The sequence below is a fragment of the Tetrao urogallus genome (genome assembly GCF_951394365.1).
Source record: "Tetrao urogallus genome assembly, chromosome: 14".
Taxonomy (NCBI): domain Eukaryota; kingdom Metazoa; phylum Chordata; class Aves; order Galliformes; family Phasianidae; genus Tetrao; species Tetrao urogallus.
Window position 1 is genome coordinate 9,778,099 of NC_136827.1, and position 17,979 is coordinate 9,796,077.

A 17,979-nucleotide genomic window follows, 5' to 3' on the forward strand; every position below is an offset into this window, starting at 1 on the left:
CTTGGCCGCCCCCGTCGCTCTCGCGAGAGCCGCGGTCGCCTAGCGACGGCGGGCGGGGCCGGACGGCTCCCCGCGGGAGCGCCGCGCGCGGCACGTGCTGGCGGGGCGAGGCGGCGGCAGCCATGTTGGTTAAGGGCACCGGGGAGGCGGGCTCGCCTCGTCCCCGGCTGCGCGGCGGCGCCATTTGTCGCCGTGATCGCTGCACGCGGAGAGGCGTGGCGTGAGACGGACGTGGGATGTTTTTTTTATTCGAGGCTAAAAGACCGCAATTCAGTGATGCGACACCGCTGTATTTTTCCCCGTGTGAACTCGACCGGGACATACAATAGGGCATCCCGGCTGCCCCAGAGAGGCTCCGAGCGAAGGAGACGGTGCCGTTCCTCACCGCTCCCCCACTGCCTTCGGGCCCCGCCGCCGCCCGCACGCGACATGGCGCCGCCCGCCTCGCCCCGCCCTCCCGCCTCCCATGTGACGCGACGCCGCTGCCGCCATGTTGAGTGAGGGCAATGAGGCCTCCTCCGTAACTTGAGTGCGGGTAAGAGACCCGCTGAGCGCGGTTCGGGGCGGCACGGGGGTGGCGGGAGGCGGCGGTTCCGTGGCCGCGCGGCGGAGCGGGGGCTGCGCGAGGGGTTCCGGCAGGTCCCGGGCCGGCGGCGTCCCGCGGGGCCTTCGCAGTGCTGCGGGCCGCTGCCCCGCCCGGGGGCTCGTCGGGAGTTGGGCCGCCGCCTCTCCGCGAGGGGAGCCCGGGACCGCTCCCTTCCCTCGGGGTGAGCCCGGAGCCGCCTCGATCCCGGGCGGCGCCGGCGGGGCCCGGCTGGCCACGGTACCGAGCGGGTCCGGGGTTCCGGCGTCGCCCCACCGCTGTGTCCCGCGGCGGCCCGCGCAGCCTGCTTGTGGCCCGGGACTCAGGTCCGGACCGCACGTCCCCATCCCCTGCGGTACCGCCGGGTTGGATCCTGCCCCCCTGCCCCTCGCGGGGCCGCCCCGGCCCTGTTCCCCTGCAGCAGCCGCATCTGTGCCCGTCCCCTCGTTTCGCCCAGCGGCGGCCGCTCCCGTTCCGACACGCCGCTGCGAGCTCGCCGGGTGACACTTTTGGAGGAGCCCCGACCCTATCCGTGTGGCCGCGGGTCGGGAGGAGGGCTGAGCAGCCGTGTCGGAGCACGGGGTGCCTCCGGTGGGCGCTGGGGGAGCGGGGGGCGCTTCTGCAGGAGGCGGAGCTGTAACAGGCTTGTTTGGAGGAGCTGAGCAGCGCGCAGGGCTCAGCCTTGCCCTTAGCCTCCGCAGCCCTTCCTGCAAAGAGCCATTCTGTGGACGAGCCCTGCGAGCGCCTCCTGTCCCCCCGGGGTGCTGCAGGCCGTCACGTCGCAGAGCATCAGCTGCTCCGAGCGTGGGGGGTCCGGGGCCGGTGGCTGCGGGGAGCGCTGCGTGGCGCTGAGCTGCGTGCACGGCGCTGCTGTGTGCCTGGCGGCACCACGGCCCTCCGTGTGAGCAGGAGGGGTTGTTTACCGCACGCCAGCCTGAGTCTCGAGCGGCTCCAAAACTCATCCGGGGATGAGAGTCATTCATTTTTGGCTCTGTTTTCAAGCATTTTTCAAGCTGTCACAGCTTGGCAGGTCTGGAGCTGCAGTGTCAAGATTTAGAATTATTCTGTCGGTAATTGCTTTCTGATTCATCAAAATGATAGATGAGAGGGAAAATGACAAATAATCACAAGTTGGGGATCTTCAAGGATATCCCTAAAAATGTGCCTGTGGAAGCGTGGCGTGTGCGAGGCCCCTTGTCAGGGGGTCACCTTTGCTGCCAGAGCGTTTGTGAAGAAATTCTCTTAAAGTCATAAAAAGTGAAAAATTGGAAAAGGACTCTGGGAGACAACGGGCAGGGGTAGGTTTGGCCAATTCAGGCTTTCTTTCACTGTCTGAAAGCAGACACTGGTGCAGTGGATACCAGCAGGGTCCTTTGCAGAAGTGCTGAAAGCAAAATGCAGCTTCTGTGCACGCTTCCTTACCTGGGGGTGTGCTCTGCTGCTTGTTTTCTTCAGCTCTATCAGCTGGGCTAATAAAAGCCGTTACTGCTCTCCTACTCACAGCCTCGCACAGCTACAAGTGATCTCTCCTTGTCTTGTTCCCTTAGTTACATTCACAGAGAGGCTCTTTGCCACAACTCCCTTCATTTTCAGCAGCGTTGTGGGAGTTGTGTGGTTACATCTTTTACATCTTTTTCTTTCCCCCTTTTTAAATGTTGGAGGTAGGTGACTCATCGTAACTCCAGCTGATACTGCTCGGTGATCTCTTATTTAGCACAGTGCATTGAGTGGAGGGGAAAGCTGCTGGTGATACCAGCACGGATTTTAACAGGAACGAAACAGAAACGCTTTGCAGTTCCTTGTTGCTGTGTGCTGCGTTTTGCCACTGACGACTCCAAAAGTGGTGACTGTGCCCAGGCTCAGCAGCAGGCTGCAGCCTGCTGAAACCCCTGTGTGTTCTGCTGATAATGGGGTGCAGTTCCCTGAAGCCGGGTGGGCAGAGGACAAAGAGAGCACCTGGAGCAAAAGATGAAAAACAGAGAAAGTGTGACAACAATATTCCAACAACAGCCGAGGTTCAGCTCAGCTGGAGCAGAACAGCTTTGTTTTGCAAGAGCTTCTCTATAGAGCAGCGCTTGTTTTAACTTTCCCATCCCAAACAGACAAGCGTTTCGGGACTGCAGCGATGATTGCAGCTGCTTCTGGAGCTGTGCGTGCAGTTCGTACAATATTCTGTCTTTAGAGGCTCAGCAAGTCTTCAGTGCAAATCCTTGCTCACCGGATCATCATCTTTAGTCTCCACACCAATGTGTGCAGAGCAGACAGGCGCGGGAAGCTCTGCACGCTGCAGCAATCCAGAGGCAGCACATGTCCTTCTCTTTGTCCCACCTGGATGAGCGCTGCCTGGCTGTAGGGAGGGGGTTGCGCCCCTGTTCTGTAGTGCCAGCGTGGCTCTGAACTTCTTGCTCGCAGCGTTTCCACGTGTAGCGGCTGTTTGCAGCTCTGCGATGCTACAGAAGAGGGTTTGGCTCTGCATTGTGTAACGCAGGGTCTTTTGTCGCATCTTGTCTGCCTCTTATTTTAGACCTCGGCAGCACAGTTGAGCTATTTCAGTGCTCGCGAAGGAAGGCAGAGGGATCCTGGGAAGGACATTGGTCTGGGAGCCGGCCAACCCAGGCTGCATTTCCAGCTCTGCGCTGTCTGTGTGTGACGAGGGGCTCCTTGCTCACTGCCCTGCACGCTTCCTTCCAGCAAAACCAGAGCTGATGGTGCTCAGCCACCTCGTATGGCTCCCTGGTTTCCAGCTCAGGAAGCACTGAATGCTGTCGTTGCTTTACTTGCTCTTGTCCTCATCCTGGTCCTCTCCTCCCAGTCCCCTTGGCTTGATTCGGCTCCCTGTCCAAGTGTGTTCTGCACCAGGGCTGTGTGGGGGTGGGAAGCCTGGGGTTGTGCTGGGAGCAGTGCTTTGGGCAGCTTGCTGGGGAGCATTAATGGTTGAAACGAAGAGGAAAGCCGCGTTCTGTTGGAGCGAGGGCTCTGGGCGAGGCGCTTGTCTGTTGCTGTTCCCCTGAAACCCTTTTTGCAATCAGCTCTAATAAAGTATTCTTAACTAAACGAGTGGTGACAAGCACGTGTGGCTCCCAGTACTGCTAAATGTACCACACTTTGTAATAAGGTTCTAATGGCTGCTGTATTTTGCCTAAAAATAGTAAAAGAAAGGGCTGTTTATTAGGGGAAATCTAAGTGAGAGGGAAACAAATGGCTTTTAGTCTTTCCCTCTGTTTCAGGGATGCCAAGGAGAAGGAAGACCGCGGAGGGCCCTGACTCTCGAGGTCAGGATGGAGAGGAAGAGGAGGAAGAGAAGAGGCGTGCAGCCAGTGCCAAGAAGAAGCGCAGCTTTGTGGACGCCTTTATTGTTATCTCTGACAGCGATGGAGAGGTCAGTGCTCAGCCCGTGCCAGGCCCTGCTGCTGCAGGAGCACCCGTGAGATGTGCTGGGGCATGCCGTGCCATTCCTCTTCTGTTCTGTGAGATGAATCCAATCCTATTTGACTAGGAAATGAATGGTGTGCTTGGTGAGGGTGAGTTATGAGTCTGGGATTTGATAACCAAATCCTCTCAGAACAGAATTTGAAACGTAATTTAAAAGTAACCTTTCCTCAATCCCTTTACAAATCTTTTTTTTCCATAATTTTTATTTGATTGATTCCAGTTAAACCGTAGAAACGTGATTCTGTATTATCTACAAATAGATAAGAGAATGATTCAGAACACAAGCTTCGAGTAGCTCAGGCACAGCTGGTGTCTGGTAAACTGATCCTGAATTACAGAAGTCTGAATTTTAACCCGTTGCCGTAGGCTGTGAAGGTGAGCCGTGCAGCAGGGATGGCACAAAAGCTCAGGTCCAGTCCCTGGCATCATCTCGTTAACAGGAGCCTCACCCTGCAACACTGAGATGTTTGTGCCTGTTACACTGATGCTGGGATACGTGCAAGAACTCTCAGCTGGAAAAAACCCAGGGCTCTGAGAATCTGTCCTCAGCTTGAGGTACACGAGAGAAAATTATTAGAGTCGTTTTTTTTAATGTATGACTGTTGAGGCTTTGCTCTGTCTTGCCAGTGATTTGGGATCCTAAGCTGCTTTTTGTAATTCCACCATTTTCAAAAGCATTTCAGTTCTCTCTCTAGCTGTAGATCTTAAATCAAGTCCTTTTCGTTCCCACATCTGGAGCATGAGTCCCTACAATAAGGCGATTATCATGTGAGGAGGGGAAAAGCACTAGAAATAAACAGTAAAAAGCTGTAGGGCAAATGATATTGGATGTTTTTTCTTCGCATTGTCTGAGTTCTTTCCCATTGGGAAATTCCCTGAAAGAAATGGAACATATGGCAGTAATAGTTCATTGGGGTTAAACCCTTAGCTCTGCAATATGCTAAGTTAACTTCAGATGTATGCTGCATCACTGGCCTTTATTGTGAAACCTATAAGGAAAAAAAGAAATCAGCAGCTGTAAGAGATGCTGCAGTACATAAAAGATCAGGACCTGTTATTGTCTACAATTATTCATCTCAATGTGCACATATCTGAAAAAGAGGAAACAAACGTCTCTTAAAGCACATCTATAAAAAGGTTAGGCTCCCTGACTGTTCTGTAAGTTTGTCTATAAACAATAAATTCTGATGGCATAATCGGTCATATTACAGAAAAGGATATGCTCAGAGAGGCCGTTAAAGAGCCAATTAGGTTCTGTTTAAGTGACAACAGCTCAGTCGGTTGAGTGAGTGGATTTATTCGGTTCAGTCTCTTTCTTTCTGTGAGTCATCAGCTCCCAGATCCTGTGCCACAGTTCCTTGCTGCGTCGTTTTCTGCAGAACCACCCAAAAATTCGATTTGCATGGGATCTCAAAAGAAAAAATCCTGTCTGTTTTGTGTAACTGTCACAGCTCTTCAGTGCACGTCAAGCTGGATTTCAGTTTCAGACCCTGTAACTGTTGTTCTTGCTCTAGCAAGGCCTTGTTATGTGTTTGAGAAGAGGTGTGGGAAACTCAGATCAATAGCAATTTTAGAGAACAATACATTCTCAATTAATCTTGCATCTGTTAGGACATGGTTCCTTATGAATCAAAAACTGCAAGGACAATTTGGGCATCATTGATTCGGTGGCTTTCTTCCTTGGCAGTCTCTTGGCAGGTACGTATGGAACAAGTCCCTAGTTCTGCTTCCAGACCAGCAGATCTTGTAGCAGCTGCACCTGGAAAGCCTCCAGCTTCTCACTTTTGATGATCTTTGGCAGACTGCCTCTCCCAGGAATTTTTCAGTCATGCTGGATTATCAAGCTCATCCATGTTATTTTGCCAAATTTTCTTTCTTTGCTCATGTCTGTGCTGTGGCATCTGCAGAGCTGCATCAGAAGGAATTTTTCTGGACACGAGGCTTTTTGATCTCTATTATGTATAATCCTGGACTCAGGGAACTCTTTTTTTTTTTTTTTTTTTAAGGGCCAGGCAAATTAGGAACAGCCTCTCTGGCTTTGTGGAAACAAGAGGAGATGATCTCCTTTGTGTGCAGACTGCTTCTCTGAGAGCACAGACGTGGCAAGTGAACAAAGTCATTCCTGTCTCCCCTGACTGTCAAATCCTATGGAGCACTGGGTGCCAAAAGACGGGTCGTTCACTTGCACCCAAGCACACAACATTCCTAGCAGTGCCCAACAGAGCTTTCTATGAGCATGGCAAGTCCCTTTTGCCTCATGACCCCCCCAGCTGGGTTGTTGGTTCCCCTGGGATTTGCTGAGATGTGGTTGTCACCCAGCCGGAGGGGCAGGGACAAGTGCAGAGCGTAGCCAGAGGCCCAGTCAGTGGATCTGCAGATGCTAAAATCCTGCTGATCCACTGTGGGACCTTGCAGGGGGCTCGTGTAAAGGTGGCTTAAACCATTTCTTCTGGATGGATCCTTTGTGAGCTTTGCTTGCACTCGTAGCATTCACTTGAAGTCTCATAGGCTCTTTCTGCCAGATCTGCCATCCATCAGCTCCGCAGCCTTTGGGGAACGTGACAGTGCTGGCTCGTTCTGCATGGCATCCAGTGCAGCCTCCCCACAGGCACTGAACATCCCTCTGTCTGAGTATTCCTGCTTGAAGATGCTCAGAGTCTGAGGAAATACCGGCATTTATTGATGTTCTGGGTCAGATGATGTTTTTGGGAGATAGAGGGAGAGCAGTGTTTGGCACTGCCTGGACTAGCTGGTCACTGAAAAGCCCTCTTTTCTTCCCCGGCCTCCCGCTGTGTGTCAGAAACCACATCTGGCAGGAGGCTGCTCGTGTCTCCTTGTTCCACGCTCGGCTTCCAGCAGGTTTGTTCTAATGAGCTGAAAGACAGAGCAGAACCAAAACAGGTTCTGAACTGAAGTCAGAGACTAATAAAGTAGGGTGTGATATTAATTTCAGCAGCAGCCTTGGCTAGAACCAAACATGGCACTTCCAACGTCTAATTAGCTTTTAAAAATAAATGAGTCTGGTTTTCATCTGCGTATTTCCCATGTAGGATGCACGGCGTTTGGCTGTGCCCTATTGTTAGATGGTCCCAACTGCTATTGAGCAGCAAAATGAAGCAGACCTTTTGACTCTGTATTCTGCTTCTCCTGTAGCCTTTCCTTCTCTGAGTCAATAGAAGCTGATTTCTGTGGTTGATGATGTGGATTCAAGGGAGCAGGATGTGGGAGTCTGGCGAGTCTCTTCCATTTATGGGCTTTTAGAAGCAAGCAGAGCTGTGTCTGTTTCTGCTGGTGGAGCTGGGTTCTCCTAAGCATGTGCAAAAGCATCTTAAAATGGGAATTTGATTTCCTGCTGTCTGTTGAAACCAAGCAGGTTAAAAAACAAGGGAGAAGAATAGCAGCTGCCATCCACCAAGTGTGTGGGGAGCTTTGGAAACCCATTTTTTCCTTGATCTGTGTACAATGCTGACAGTGAAATTGCTCATAAGAGAGCGTCATAAATTAGACCGCGGAGCCTGACGCGCAGAAAGAGAATTTGGATTCCTTCTGGCCATTGCACTTTAAATTGACGGTGAGGGAGAGGCGCTCTCCAGGCTGGCACTGAGCAGAGGTGTGCGGCTCCTACCTCACCTCAGCTGTAATAATTAGTTTCCCCTGGAAGTTGTGTGTCGGAGATGACCTTGTAACTAAGAGTATTGGTGGCAGTCTGGGAATATTTTAATTGATTAAGATTATTTTTGGACTAGCGGTCTTATTAGAGAGGCAGTTGGTTGAGTGGCCCCCTGAGTTCCTATTATCCTTGTAGACAGATGAACATTAAAAGGTTGGGTCAGGAGGAGCAAGCCCTGTTGTCTTCCTGTGATTCCTTGGCTCCTTCATTTCCTAGCATCCATGCCCACGTTTATGCAGAGCGCTGCGGGGCCTGTGGGGCTCTCTCCCAGCAGAGGTGCAAACACCCATAAATCCTAATTAAAAGGCACGTTCTATTTTCTGGTTTTAAAAATAAAAAAGATTGAAGAATTCTTGGAATTGAGGTGCGTGTGTGTGTGTGTGTTTTGGCCCATCAGGATTAATTGGATTTGCTTCAGCAGTTCGCCGTGGCCGTTCAGTAGAACGCTGCTGAGCAATTTAAACATCTCGCTCAGATGTATGAGGTTGGTACAACACGTGTCCTGCAATCATTTTGCTCCTGCCACTGCTGCAGATGCCAGTGTTGCTCAGGTCCCAGCGCAGGGAACAGAAGCACGTACTGGGGACGCCCAGGACGTGGGCACACCGTGACCCCAACAGCTCGGGAGGTGCCCGAGCCCAGCGCTGCCCTGCAGTGCGTGCTGTAAATGTGCACTGACCAGTGGTGAGTCCGGTGTGCTCGTAAATCACGTCAGTGCCCTGCAAGAGAGCTGCAGATGAGAGTCAGGTTGACCTTCCGGCAAGAGCAAGAGTGATGAGGGAAGATTGATGCCTGGAGAGGAGAGCTGGGGATTGGCAGAGCCTGCAAGGATTACATTGCCCCAGAATTTGCAGCATCAGTTTAGCACCATTAGACAAGTGGAGGGAGAGGAGGAAAGCTTTTGCTTTTCTTCCTCCAGCATGCGCTCCTTGCTGTGATCCCACTTCCTGAGGGGTGAGCTGCCCACAGGGACACCTCAGAAATGGAGAACAAAACCCAAGCTTGGCTGGGGACTGGAAGGAGCCTGAAGAAACACCTTTAACATGAGCAGGAGTGTGCTGCTGTCTTACTGTAAGCGGGCTCTGAAGTCTGTGGAGTGAGGAGTGAAGCAGGTATTAGGGGACATGAAAGCCGTGATGTATTAGGATTTCAGGAAACAACTTAATGGCACATCTTGCAAAACCTTACTTGGATAAATAATTCAATTTTGTCTGGATGGTAACGTTCCTGGATTGAAATCCTGCTAAAGAACTGTCAGCAAAGACTGGTGATGAAGAGGAGAGAGGCTTGTTCTGGGGAGATGTAAAGCTGAGGCCGGGGGGATCAATACGAGGGCTGTGAGTGTTTTAACACCCTCATTAATGATCTGCGAGAAGGAGCAAGTGATGTATATACATTAATAAAATGTACAGATAGAGCTGAAGCTGAAGACATCTGAACAAAACTCCGTGCTGAGGTTTGATCCGAAGGACTCCACAGGTTACAAAACGTGGGCAGAAAGAGCTGCTGATACTGGGAAATGAGCAGAGCCTCCCTTTGCAGGAAAGCACTGCCCCACTATGAAGCCCCGAAGGTGGCGTGAGGCAGAAGTGTGGGGCAATTTGCTGTAGGTCTCATGGACAGCATCACCCAAATGAGGCTGCAGGCGGAGTTGTGCAAAGTCCCTTCCTGGCCAGGCGTGGGTGTCTGCCTAAAATGCTGTGTTTGATTCTAATCCTACCTGATTTAGAGAGACAAATTGGAAAGGGTCCAGGGCCAGCCTTCGGTGATGTGTACGCCCTCACTTAAGCTGTTAGGACAGCAACTTGCATAAATGTGTGCCAATTAAGCCTGTGACCATTCTTGTTGCAGTCAGCGTGCTTAAAGCAGCATGGGCTGGAGTTGTTCTCATGGGTGATGTTGCTGGAGGCCGCTTGACTGCAGATTTCTGAAGTATTCAAGCTTCAAAAATGACACAATTGTGGCAGTTCTCAGGGTGCTGTGATGACAGAATGGCACCAGAACTAAATGCAGCTGGCTTCTGCCCTCGGGATGCATTTGGGGGGTCCCCAGAAATGGCTGGGATTCTGTTTTTGGCCACCGACAGTCATTTGGGCTGAATACTGGTGGGCTGAGCACTGGGAGCTGAATGGCAGCAGACAGCCCTGGCTCACAGGTATGAGGTGTTCACTCACAGAAGGGTTTTGTTTCTCCATTTTGAGTGCTTGTGAATGCTGAAGTTTTGGCGAGGCCAAACACATTCTCTCTAAAATCATAGGCAGCAGGTGCAGAGCTTGGTGGTGACTGGCACGAAGTCTATTGTCTCTCCTACTTCTCTGTTTATGTCAGTCTGTAACTCTTTTTTGCTCATTATGCTCATCACACTGCTTTTAATAGTTACAGAATGTGCTTGAATTATGTTTGAAATTCAAATTTCACACAAATAGCGGCTTGTTCTTGAACCAGTGTTTGTGTCAGAGTGGTGGGGGGAGGGAGCTGGTAGTATTTCCTACATATTGGATGCGCTCACCATATTTTTTTTCCATTACAGCAGGAGTCAAAGGAAGACAACGGATTGCAAACGAAAAGAGCAAAACAGCAGCTGGATAGAACGAAGTTTGCTGCTAAAAGAAAAATTGCACGTAGGTCTTGAGTGTGGGGCTGGGGAAGCAGACTGGTGCTGAGCAGCTTCTGCTGTTTGTGTTTGAGATTATTTCCCTCGCAGAAAGGCTTCGAAGGGGCTTGGGACACACAGCTTCCCGTCTTAGGGGTAGAATCTGCCTTCTGAATGTTGCTTGCTTGTACCCCAGTGCTTCCAAAATAATTGTTCAAGATTGTCTGTACCTCACCAGGCTTTGAGATCAGTTCCGATCCAAACCTGATCCAAAAGCCCCTTCAGACACATTTGGACTTTCCCGTTCAGACCCTTCTGCTGTAAATTGTAGCATGGGGCATCCAGCCATGCTGGTCATTGTGGCAGGGGTGTGAAGAACAAGCGGTTTGTTGTACGTCGCTTTGCTGTTACATAAAGCATTGGTGCACCCACATCAACAGTGCTGTATGCAGTTCTGCCCTCTGCTTCTCAAGGACGAGGAGAGGACATCCAGGGAGAAGCCGCTTGGGTCATCACAGAGTGGAGACGTGGGCCTGGGACCCCCCAGCACAGAGAGCGAATGGCTGCGGTGTGGGATCAGTCTGCATCAGGAAGCAGTGCAGAAGCTGAGCGCAGAGCTGTTGTTTACCAGCTCTGGCAGCCAGGGTGCACTCAGTGGAAATAGCAGGAGAGAGGTTTAAAATGGGTGAAGGCAAGTAATGCTTCACACAGCGTGCAGTGATCTCCTGGAACTGCTTGTCACGGGAGGTTGTAGAGAGGTCAGCATCAACAGCTTTAATGAGGGATTAAATGCATTCATGGACAACGGGTCTATAAACAGACTCTAGAGGGAATGGGCTGGAATGTTCCTGCTAGCATCTCTCGCAGACTGGTTGTCAGTGCTGTGGGTACACAAGCAGAAGGAGTGCTGTCAGCTGTCTGCGTGGCACTGTTGGTTACAGCCACCGTGCAAGGCAGGCTGCTGCTCTGCCCCAGCCCATGGGCTCACGTTGCTGTGCTCTGCAGGGCAGCCGTCCAGCCGGCGTGTTCAACTCAGACAAGTTAAATTCAGACCGCTTTAAAATGAGAGAGAGGTTGTCTGCTGCAAAACACAGAGCAATTGCTGAGCAAAATGGAGCCCGCCGGTGCTCTGCAAGTGGCAGCAGTTGGGCTCATCAGCCCTCAGAGGGCTTGTGCAAATTAAATTGTTTTTAATAGAGGCCTGAGGCCATGGCACGGAACAGCCTGGCTCTTGGTGGGAGCTGACTTCCGCTGTGTGAGCCTGGCACAGGAGGGGCGGAGAAGAGCTGAGCTCTTTTCTTCCGCTTTCTCCTCAAAGAAGCAGCACGCAAAGCTCTGCCCCTGTGTCACAGGGGACTTGTGCTGCATTTCTGGGTGCTGGAACTCTTGATGTAGGTCTTCCTCTTTCCTTGGCGGGTGCCAGTGCGGGACAAGGCTTCGGTGCAGCACAGGGAGGCGGCGTGCGTGCGGTGCTGGCTCGCTTCCCTCCTTTATCGCAAGCTGTAATTGGGCTTTTGGTGTTTGCCTCTAGGCAAATTAAGATTCGAAATAGTAATTATTTTTTCTCGGGGTCTTTAAGTGAATCCTTTGAGGTGTGAGGCGAATCGGTCTTTTGTAACCATTTGGTGCTTCTGGGTAGAGAAAATACTTTTTCCTCCAAACTGGAAAATTGCAGATATTTGCAGGCTCTGGTTATGAAGCGTGTCCTCCCATCTTCGCTTTGTTGTGGTTTTATTCGTTGTAACCTAAAGCCATAACTAACATCTAGCTGTGACGTTTCATCCCGACGGGATCAGTGGCAGTACAAAGATGTGAAGAAGGCTCCCTCTGCCCTGCCGGGTGTCGTCGCTGCTTTAAAGCACGCTTCCATGTTTTTACTGTAATTGCACTTCGGGTCTGTGGAAATACCGAGATCCTGCATTTCCATTATTTTTGAGTAAATCTCTTATTAGTAAGTGTTAGAGCTACAACTAGCGGGGTTTTGCATCTAATTCACTTTGCAAATGTCAAAATGGAACATAAATCGCTTAGCAAATTGCCGTATTAGCATTTAAAAAGGCTCTGAAATACTTTAATTTGTTTAGGGCTGTGATGTCTTAAAAACAGCCTCCCCCTGACCCTCCCTCCCTAGGACAGCATCCAGTGGCCTCCAGCAGCCTCCAGTGGCCTCCAATGGCCTCCAGCAGCCTCTGGGAACCAAAGTAAGCTCCAAGCTCCTGCTGCTTACTCCCAAAGAAGTACTTGCATGTGCCAGGCAGAGGCCACAGTGCTCTGAATCTCTGATCTGCTGCCGTGATGACCCCGGTAACCCACCTCCAGTTGGTAGAACACGGAGACGCCGGGCCGTGGCACGCAGTCCTGCCCCAGGCTGTGGGACGAGGAGCACGTTGGCTCTCTGGCAGCCTTTCTGTAGCCACCAGCACGCCAGGTGGAATTCAACTCGAGCATTCCCCGTCCCCAGAGCACCTACTCAATTGGAACGTGAACCAAGTGCGTTTTGTTTGTCGCTGGTTTCTGTGCCAGAGGCAGCATTTGTCTGGCACGTTCCCTGTCCCCAGAGGGGAAATTGCTGTGCCAGGGAGGGAGAGGAAAACAAAATGTACAGTAGTAACTCGCCAAAAAATGTTTCTTTACACTGAGCTTCATGGCTGTTGATAGCCCGAACGGGAGAACACTTAGGCCCCCGTTTTAATTTAAGCACGTGGGAAGTCTCGTGTTGTGGGAACGATCACGTGCACCAGTTCCCTTCCACATGTCAGAATGAGCGGGGTCTGGCCTAATTGCCGTGATGGTTTGGGCAGGAAGCAAGTCACGCTGTTGCTGAATGCTTGGGAGGTGTTGGTATTGTGAAGAGCTGCCGTGGGGACAGGAGCCTTCTCGTACCCTGGGCTGTTGTGTGCCTGCCTTAAAGCAAGCGTGTTTTTCCCTGGTCCCTGCTGGCTGGAACGCTGCAGAGTGACTTTGTCCAAGGACAAAAGATCCCCACGAGCCCTGTGTGTGCTGTTGTCTGCCTTCGCCTCAACCGCTGCCTTAATTCTTCAAGAAATTATTAAAGAGAAATTACGGGTCCAAACCGAAGTGCTGCTTTAGTAGGACATGTGAGGAAATCTAACGGCTGGGAATCAGAGCAGCCAAAAAATGCTGCAAGGTGCATGTTTTAGAGCTCTCGGAGCCCATCAGAGAGCGAGGCTCTCGGTTTGTGCGTGAGATGGCTGTGCAGGATTCTGCCTGAAGGAGGGAGTGGGTTTTGAAGGAGATCTGTCAGTCTGCTGTGAGTGTGAAGATGCATTTTTCAGCTCCTGAGAGTGCTGTTGAGTTGTTTTCCACGCTGCGCTCTGTTCTGCAGGCATCGTATATTTTGAGCGTAGTGAAAGCGTTGGATTGAATCTAAGTAAATAAGTGTTTTCCAAAGTAAATAGCCACTTTGTTTCGAAAGAGCCAGTCTCAGCTTCTGGTTTGCCCTGAATGAGGAATATTTTGGGAAGAAATTTTCTGCTGGAATAGCAGTTACGACTGTAGGAAACCTGTTTCCCATGCATGACTGACTCAGTGATGCAGTGGAGGAATGATGTGAGCAGAAGGGGGATGTATGCATGTAAAAGATCCTTCGTAATACCGCCGAGCAAGTAACATTATCCTCCATGGAGCTTTCCACCTGCGGCTTGGGGTGAGCAGCGTGAGGCTCTTTTGCTCTTGGTTAGGTCCCCTGTGGCACTGCAGACATCTTTGTGTCAGAAGACAGCGAGACATGCTATTTGCCTGGAAATAAAGTGCATTAAGGAGGATGTTCTCTTTATCCTGCCTTACTCCCGACTCTATCCTGTGTAAAATGAGCACGGTTTGGCAATTTTATTCTCCGTCCTTTTTCACGCATTCTGTAGCTCTAGAATATGTTGTTTGGTGAAGGTGGTAAGGCATTCCCTTAATATACCCAAGGAGTCAGAGTTCAGACTGCTATAGAAACCTTAACTGGGGTTCCTGACTTGTGTTACTTGTTCTGTTTATTGTTGCTGATGCCTTTCCAGGAAAGCTGAGGTTTATCTGCTTTGCTCTGCATTCCTCCTGGGGAGGTGGGACTCTGTGGACGTGTCTCCACAGAGATGTTGGATAAATGTAGGGTGTTTGCATACAGCTACGGCTGTGACGTGACTTTATCCTTTTTTTCCTACTGTAGAGATGACTGAAGAGGAACAGTTTGCACTGGCCCTGAAAATGAGTGAGCAAGAAGCCAGACAAGTGAACTGTCAGGAAGAGGAGGAAGAGGAACTCTTGAGGAAGGCCATTGCTGAGAGCCTAAATGTAAGTGTGCTTCTGTGAAGAGGCTTACTGCGGTTCTTCAGCAGCGTCTCTTTCTGTGTTTGCTTTGCCACGCTGCACAAAAGAAGACTTTACTGGATGCCTTGCAGTTTCCAGCAGGAGCTGGAAGCAGAGCAGTCACAGTGTAGATGTTCTGTGCCATTCCTAGTGAGTGGCACATGAAGTCTCCTGTTTTGGGGTAGCTGATTTGACCTGGGGATGCAGCGCACAGGTTTCTGCAGTCTGTTCTTGCTGTGCCCTGCTGATGGAACGCACCTCTCAGAGAATCAACCTCTTGTCTTTCAGAGCTGTCAGCCCTTGGATTCCTCCAGTGCAACCCCGCAGTTGTCTGTGGAAGTGCTGGACGCACAAGGCCAAAGCCACCCCGCTGAGCAAGAGGGCTGTGGGATCCTGGGAGGCCTGGCGCCTTGCCCTGACACCCCTCGCTCCAAGGGCACCTCCCACTCACAGAGCAGCAGAGCTGATGGGAGTGGACAGATGGATGTTGCCCGGAGCCCCCTGGTAGTGTTGAGGAGGTTAAGCCAGGAAATCGTTGAAAGCTCACTAGTATCCAGCATAATCGTGTCTCCGGGGAAGAGCCAGCCTTTGACAAGGTCAAGTGAAAAGTCTTCCTCGCCACCTAAGAATGATTCTAGTAACATGTTACCCAGCACCCTGAGAGAGGACCTCATCTCTCTGAGTCCCACCTTTGGCAGGGTTCCTTTAGGTTCCTGGCGGCTGACACCTCGCAGACTGTTCACAGGCCCCTCCGGCCCTTCCAAAGCAGCAGACCACGAACCACAAGAGCAGCCCCTGCCCAGCTCTGGCCATTCTGCGGGAGAAGCCAGTGCTGGGAGCTCAGTCCAGCTCTTGAAGAGCTGTACCACAGAGCAGGGTGGCAGCCCCAGGATGAGTGGTGCTGGGGCAGGTACTAAGCACACCCAAAAATCCAGGCGTGCTGCCACGGTCTGTGTTACCACAGAGCAAGCAGAGCAAAACGAGGTGTCTGACTCTTCTGAGCTTTGCATGCTGAACGTGGCAGAGGAGAAGCACAAGGAGGAGGTGAGAGACACGGTGCACTATTACTGGGGAATCCCATTCTGCCCCAAAGGGGTGGACCCCAACCAGTACACCAGTGTCATCTTGTGTCAGCTGGAGGTTTACCAGAAAAGCTTGAAGCAGGCTCAGAGGCGGCTATTGCATAAGAAGGAGTTCGGTAACCCAATTGTGCCCAGTTCGTCCTTAAGCCAAAATGAGCTCGAGAAAGGAGAGCAGATAAGCAGAGAGAATGGGGTTGCTGATGGCACAGAAGATGGAGATCCAGGCACTCAGAAGGAGTGTGAGAGCATCACCTGGCTCCTCCCTTCAAAGAAGAGGGAGGCAGAAAGTCCAGGGCACAATGTGGAAGAGGAGAAGAACTCTACTTGTGATGATGAGCCAACCACGAGCTACTGCCAGGTAAGAGCTCTGCTGAGCAGCCCTCGAGCAGCCATGTCTTCCCTCCATTTTAGGGTTCAGTCCCTTCTGCAAAGCCGGCACTGCTGATAAGTGCTCCTTCTACATTTAGAGGCTTCCTCCCTAACCACACTGCTTACTGTGAGAGAGAGAGAGAGAGAGAGAGAGAGAGAGAGGAGAAGGCTGCAGGCTGATTGGCAGCACACATTGGTCGGGCCATCATGCAGCCTGGCAGCTGTCCATTGCTGCACCACTGAGATAAAGACTTCCAGCTGACACTTCCCTCTCCAAGGGGTGTAGCCTGGCAGGGCATCAGAAGAGTGAGCTCAGAGACAGCATGTGCCACCGACAGTAAGCCAGTTAGGGACCTGCGGCCGTATGGAGAGCTTTTTGTGCCTTTGTGGCTTTTGTCCTTGCAGTCCTTGCAGTGCAGCCTTCCCTTTTCCATCCACGTGTCCATTTGCGTCCGCGTGCCTTCACCCTGCAGGTGCTCTTTCCCCTCGTGGTCCTGCAGCTGGCTGCAGCTGGGGGATGCTGGCTGTGCCGTGCTGCACGTGTGTGCTGCCTGCCCAGGGTGCTGTGTCACAGCAGCACTGCTCGCTGTCCTTGTCACCGTGGCCGGGCACCTTCTCCCCACGCCTGCTTGTTGGGGCTGCTAGACGCTAGGTGTCAGCCTCTGTCTCCGTCAGGGCTCTCGTTGGAGCGGAAGGCAGCTTTCTGTCACTGCTAAGTTTAAACAGATTGCAAGTCAGATGAAGTATTTATTACTGCTGTATTTTAGGTTTGTGTCAGCCTTTTCCAACCCTCATTTTTCATAATGACTTCACTCCCGGATCATTGTATAACTTTATCTTCTCTACGACTGAAGCCTCGACTCTGTTGTTCCTGTTTTCAAGTGTATTTGATCATTTACCCTGGTGTTAGAAAGATACTTAACTTGTTTTGTGATATTTATATTCTGTCTTGTAATATTGAACACTTAAGAAAAACGTCATGTCTGCATTTTCTGGTTGCAGAAAAAGTGCAGAGCAGTCTGTGCTGAAAAGTGACTTTCCATGACAGTGTTTTGGCTGAGGCTTAGCAGATACAGATTGAAGCAAGCCTTAGAGGTGACCTGCAGAGGAAAGAAGCCGACTTGTGCCCTCCTCTGTTTCTTTTGGATAGATAAAAAGCCCTTAAGATGAACTGCTTTTTTTCATCCATGTCTTTTCCTTTTTCTCTGGAAGGTCGGGGTGCCTGCAGGTCTGTGCACGTGTGCACCAAAGCCCTCAAGAAGCAGCAGCAGCTGGTGGGGGGCACGAATTTTGAATCGCTAGTGTAAACTGTGGGGTATATATATATTTATTTTTTTGTTATGATCTATTTAGTGCTAATGCCTAATTAATTCTTGGGGAGAAAATAGGTTTTAGTGGTGCTGAGTGGGAACTCGTAATGTACTCATCCTGACCACAAGAGCTCTCTCAGAGAGCTCTCAGTGTATGCAGATTTGGTCTTCCTGGTATTTGTAAGGTGAAAAACCAAGAGGAGGAGTGAGCTTTGAAATAGCAGCCCAAGCCCCAATTTTCCCAGCTTTTTATTTACTTGGGAGAAAATAATTTCTAAATACCCTTTCATCTGCCTTATCAGTCCAAGCCTGCGAGGCTGCTCCCTTCTCCCTTCGCATCTCTGCACAGTCACATGCTGAGGCCAGTGCAGGTGATTTACTTGCAAGATCGATATGTTTGATGTTTGCTTGTGCCTCGCCTCCATTTTTTTCCCTCTATCAAATCCAATTCCACCGGCAGTGACAAAGCAGGGACACAGGGCAGCACTGACCCCTGCTGCAAGAGATGCTGGGGACCCTCCAGTGCCACCGGGGTTTGCTTTGCTGGGGGGACAGTGGGAGGTTTTGGGGTGTGCGGGAGCTGGAGACATCTGTGGGGGCTCCCAGCTGCCCTTGGAAAGCCCCAT

The 17,979-nt window shown here is 51.2% G+C and overlaps 1 protein-coding gene across 1 annotated transcript in view; it reads left to right on the forward strand.

Annotated features, from left to right (window-relative positions):
- Positions 1-3,812: 3,812 nt before the first annotated feature.
- The window catches only part of UIMC1 (ubiquitin interaction motif containing 1), a gene marked incomplete at both ends in the record, with an annotated part of 29,819 nt that continues 15,652 nt past the window's right edge, over positions 3,813-17,979 (forward strand). The window contains 4 exons of the mRNA XM_079542449.1: positions 3,813-3,962; positions 10,216-10,306; positions 14,453-14,577; positions 14,881-16,032. Of these exons, the coding sequence (XP_079398575.1) occupies positions 3,813-3,962; positions 10,216-10,306; positions 14,453-14,577; positions 14,881-16,032 (1,518 nt within the window). The remainder of the gene's footprint in view (positions 3,963-10,215; positions 10,307-14,452; positions 14,578-14,880; positions 16,033-17,979) is intronic.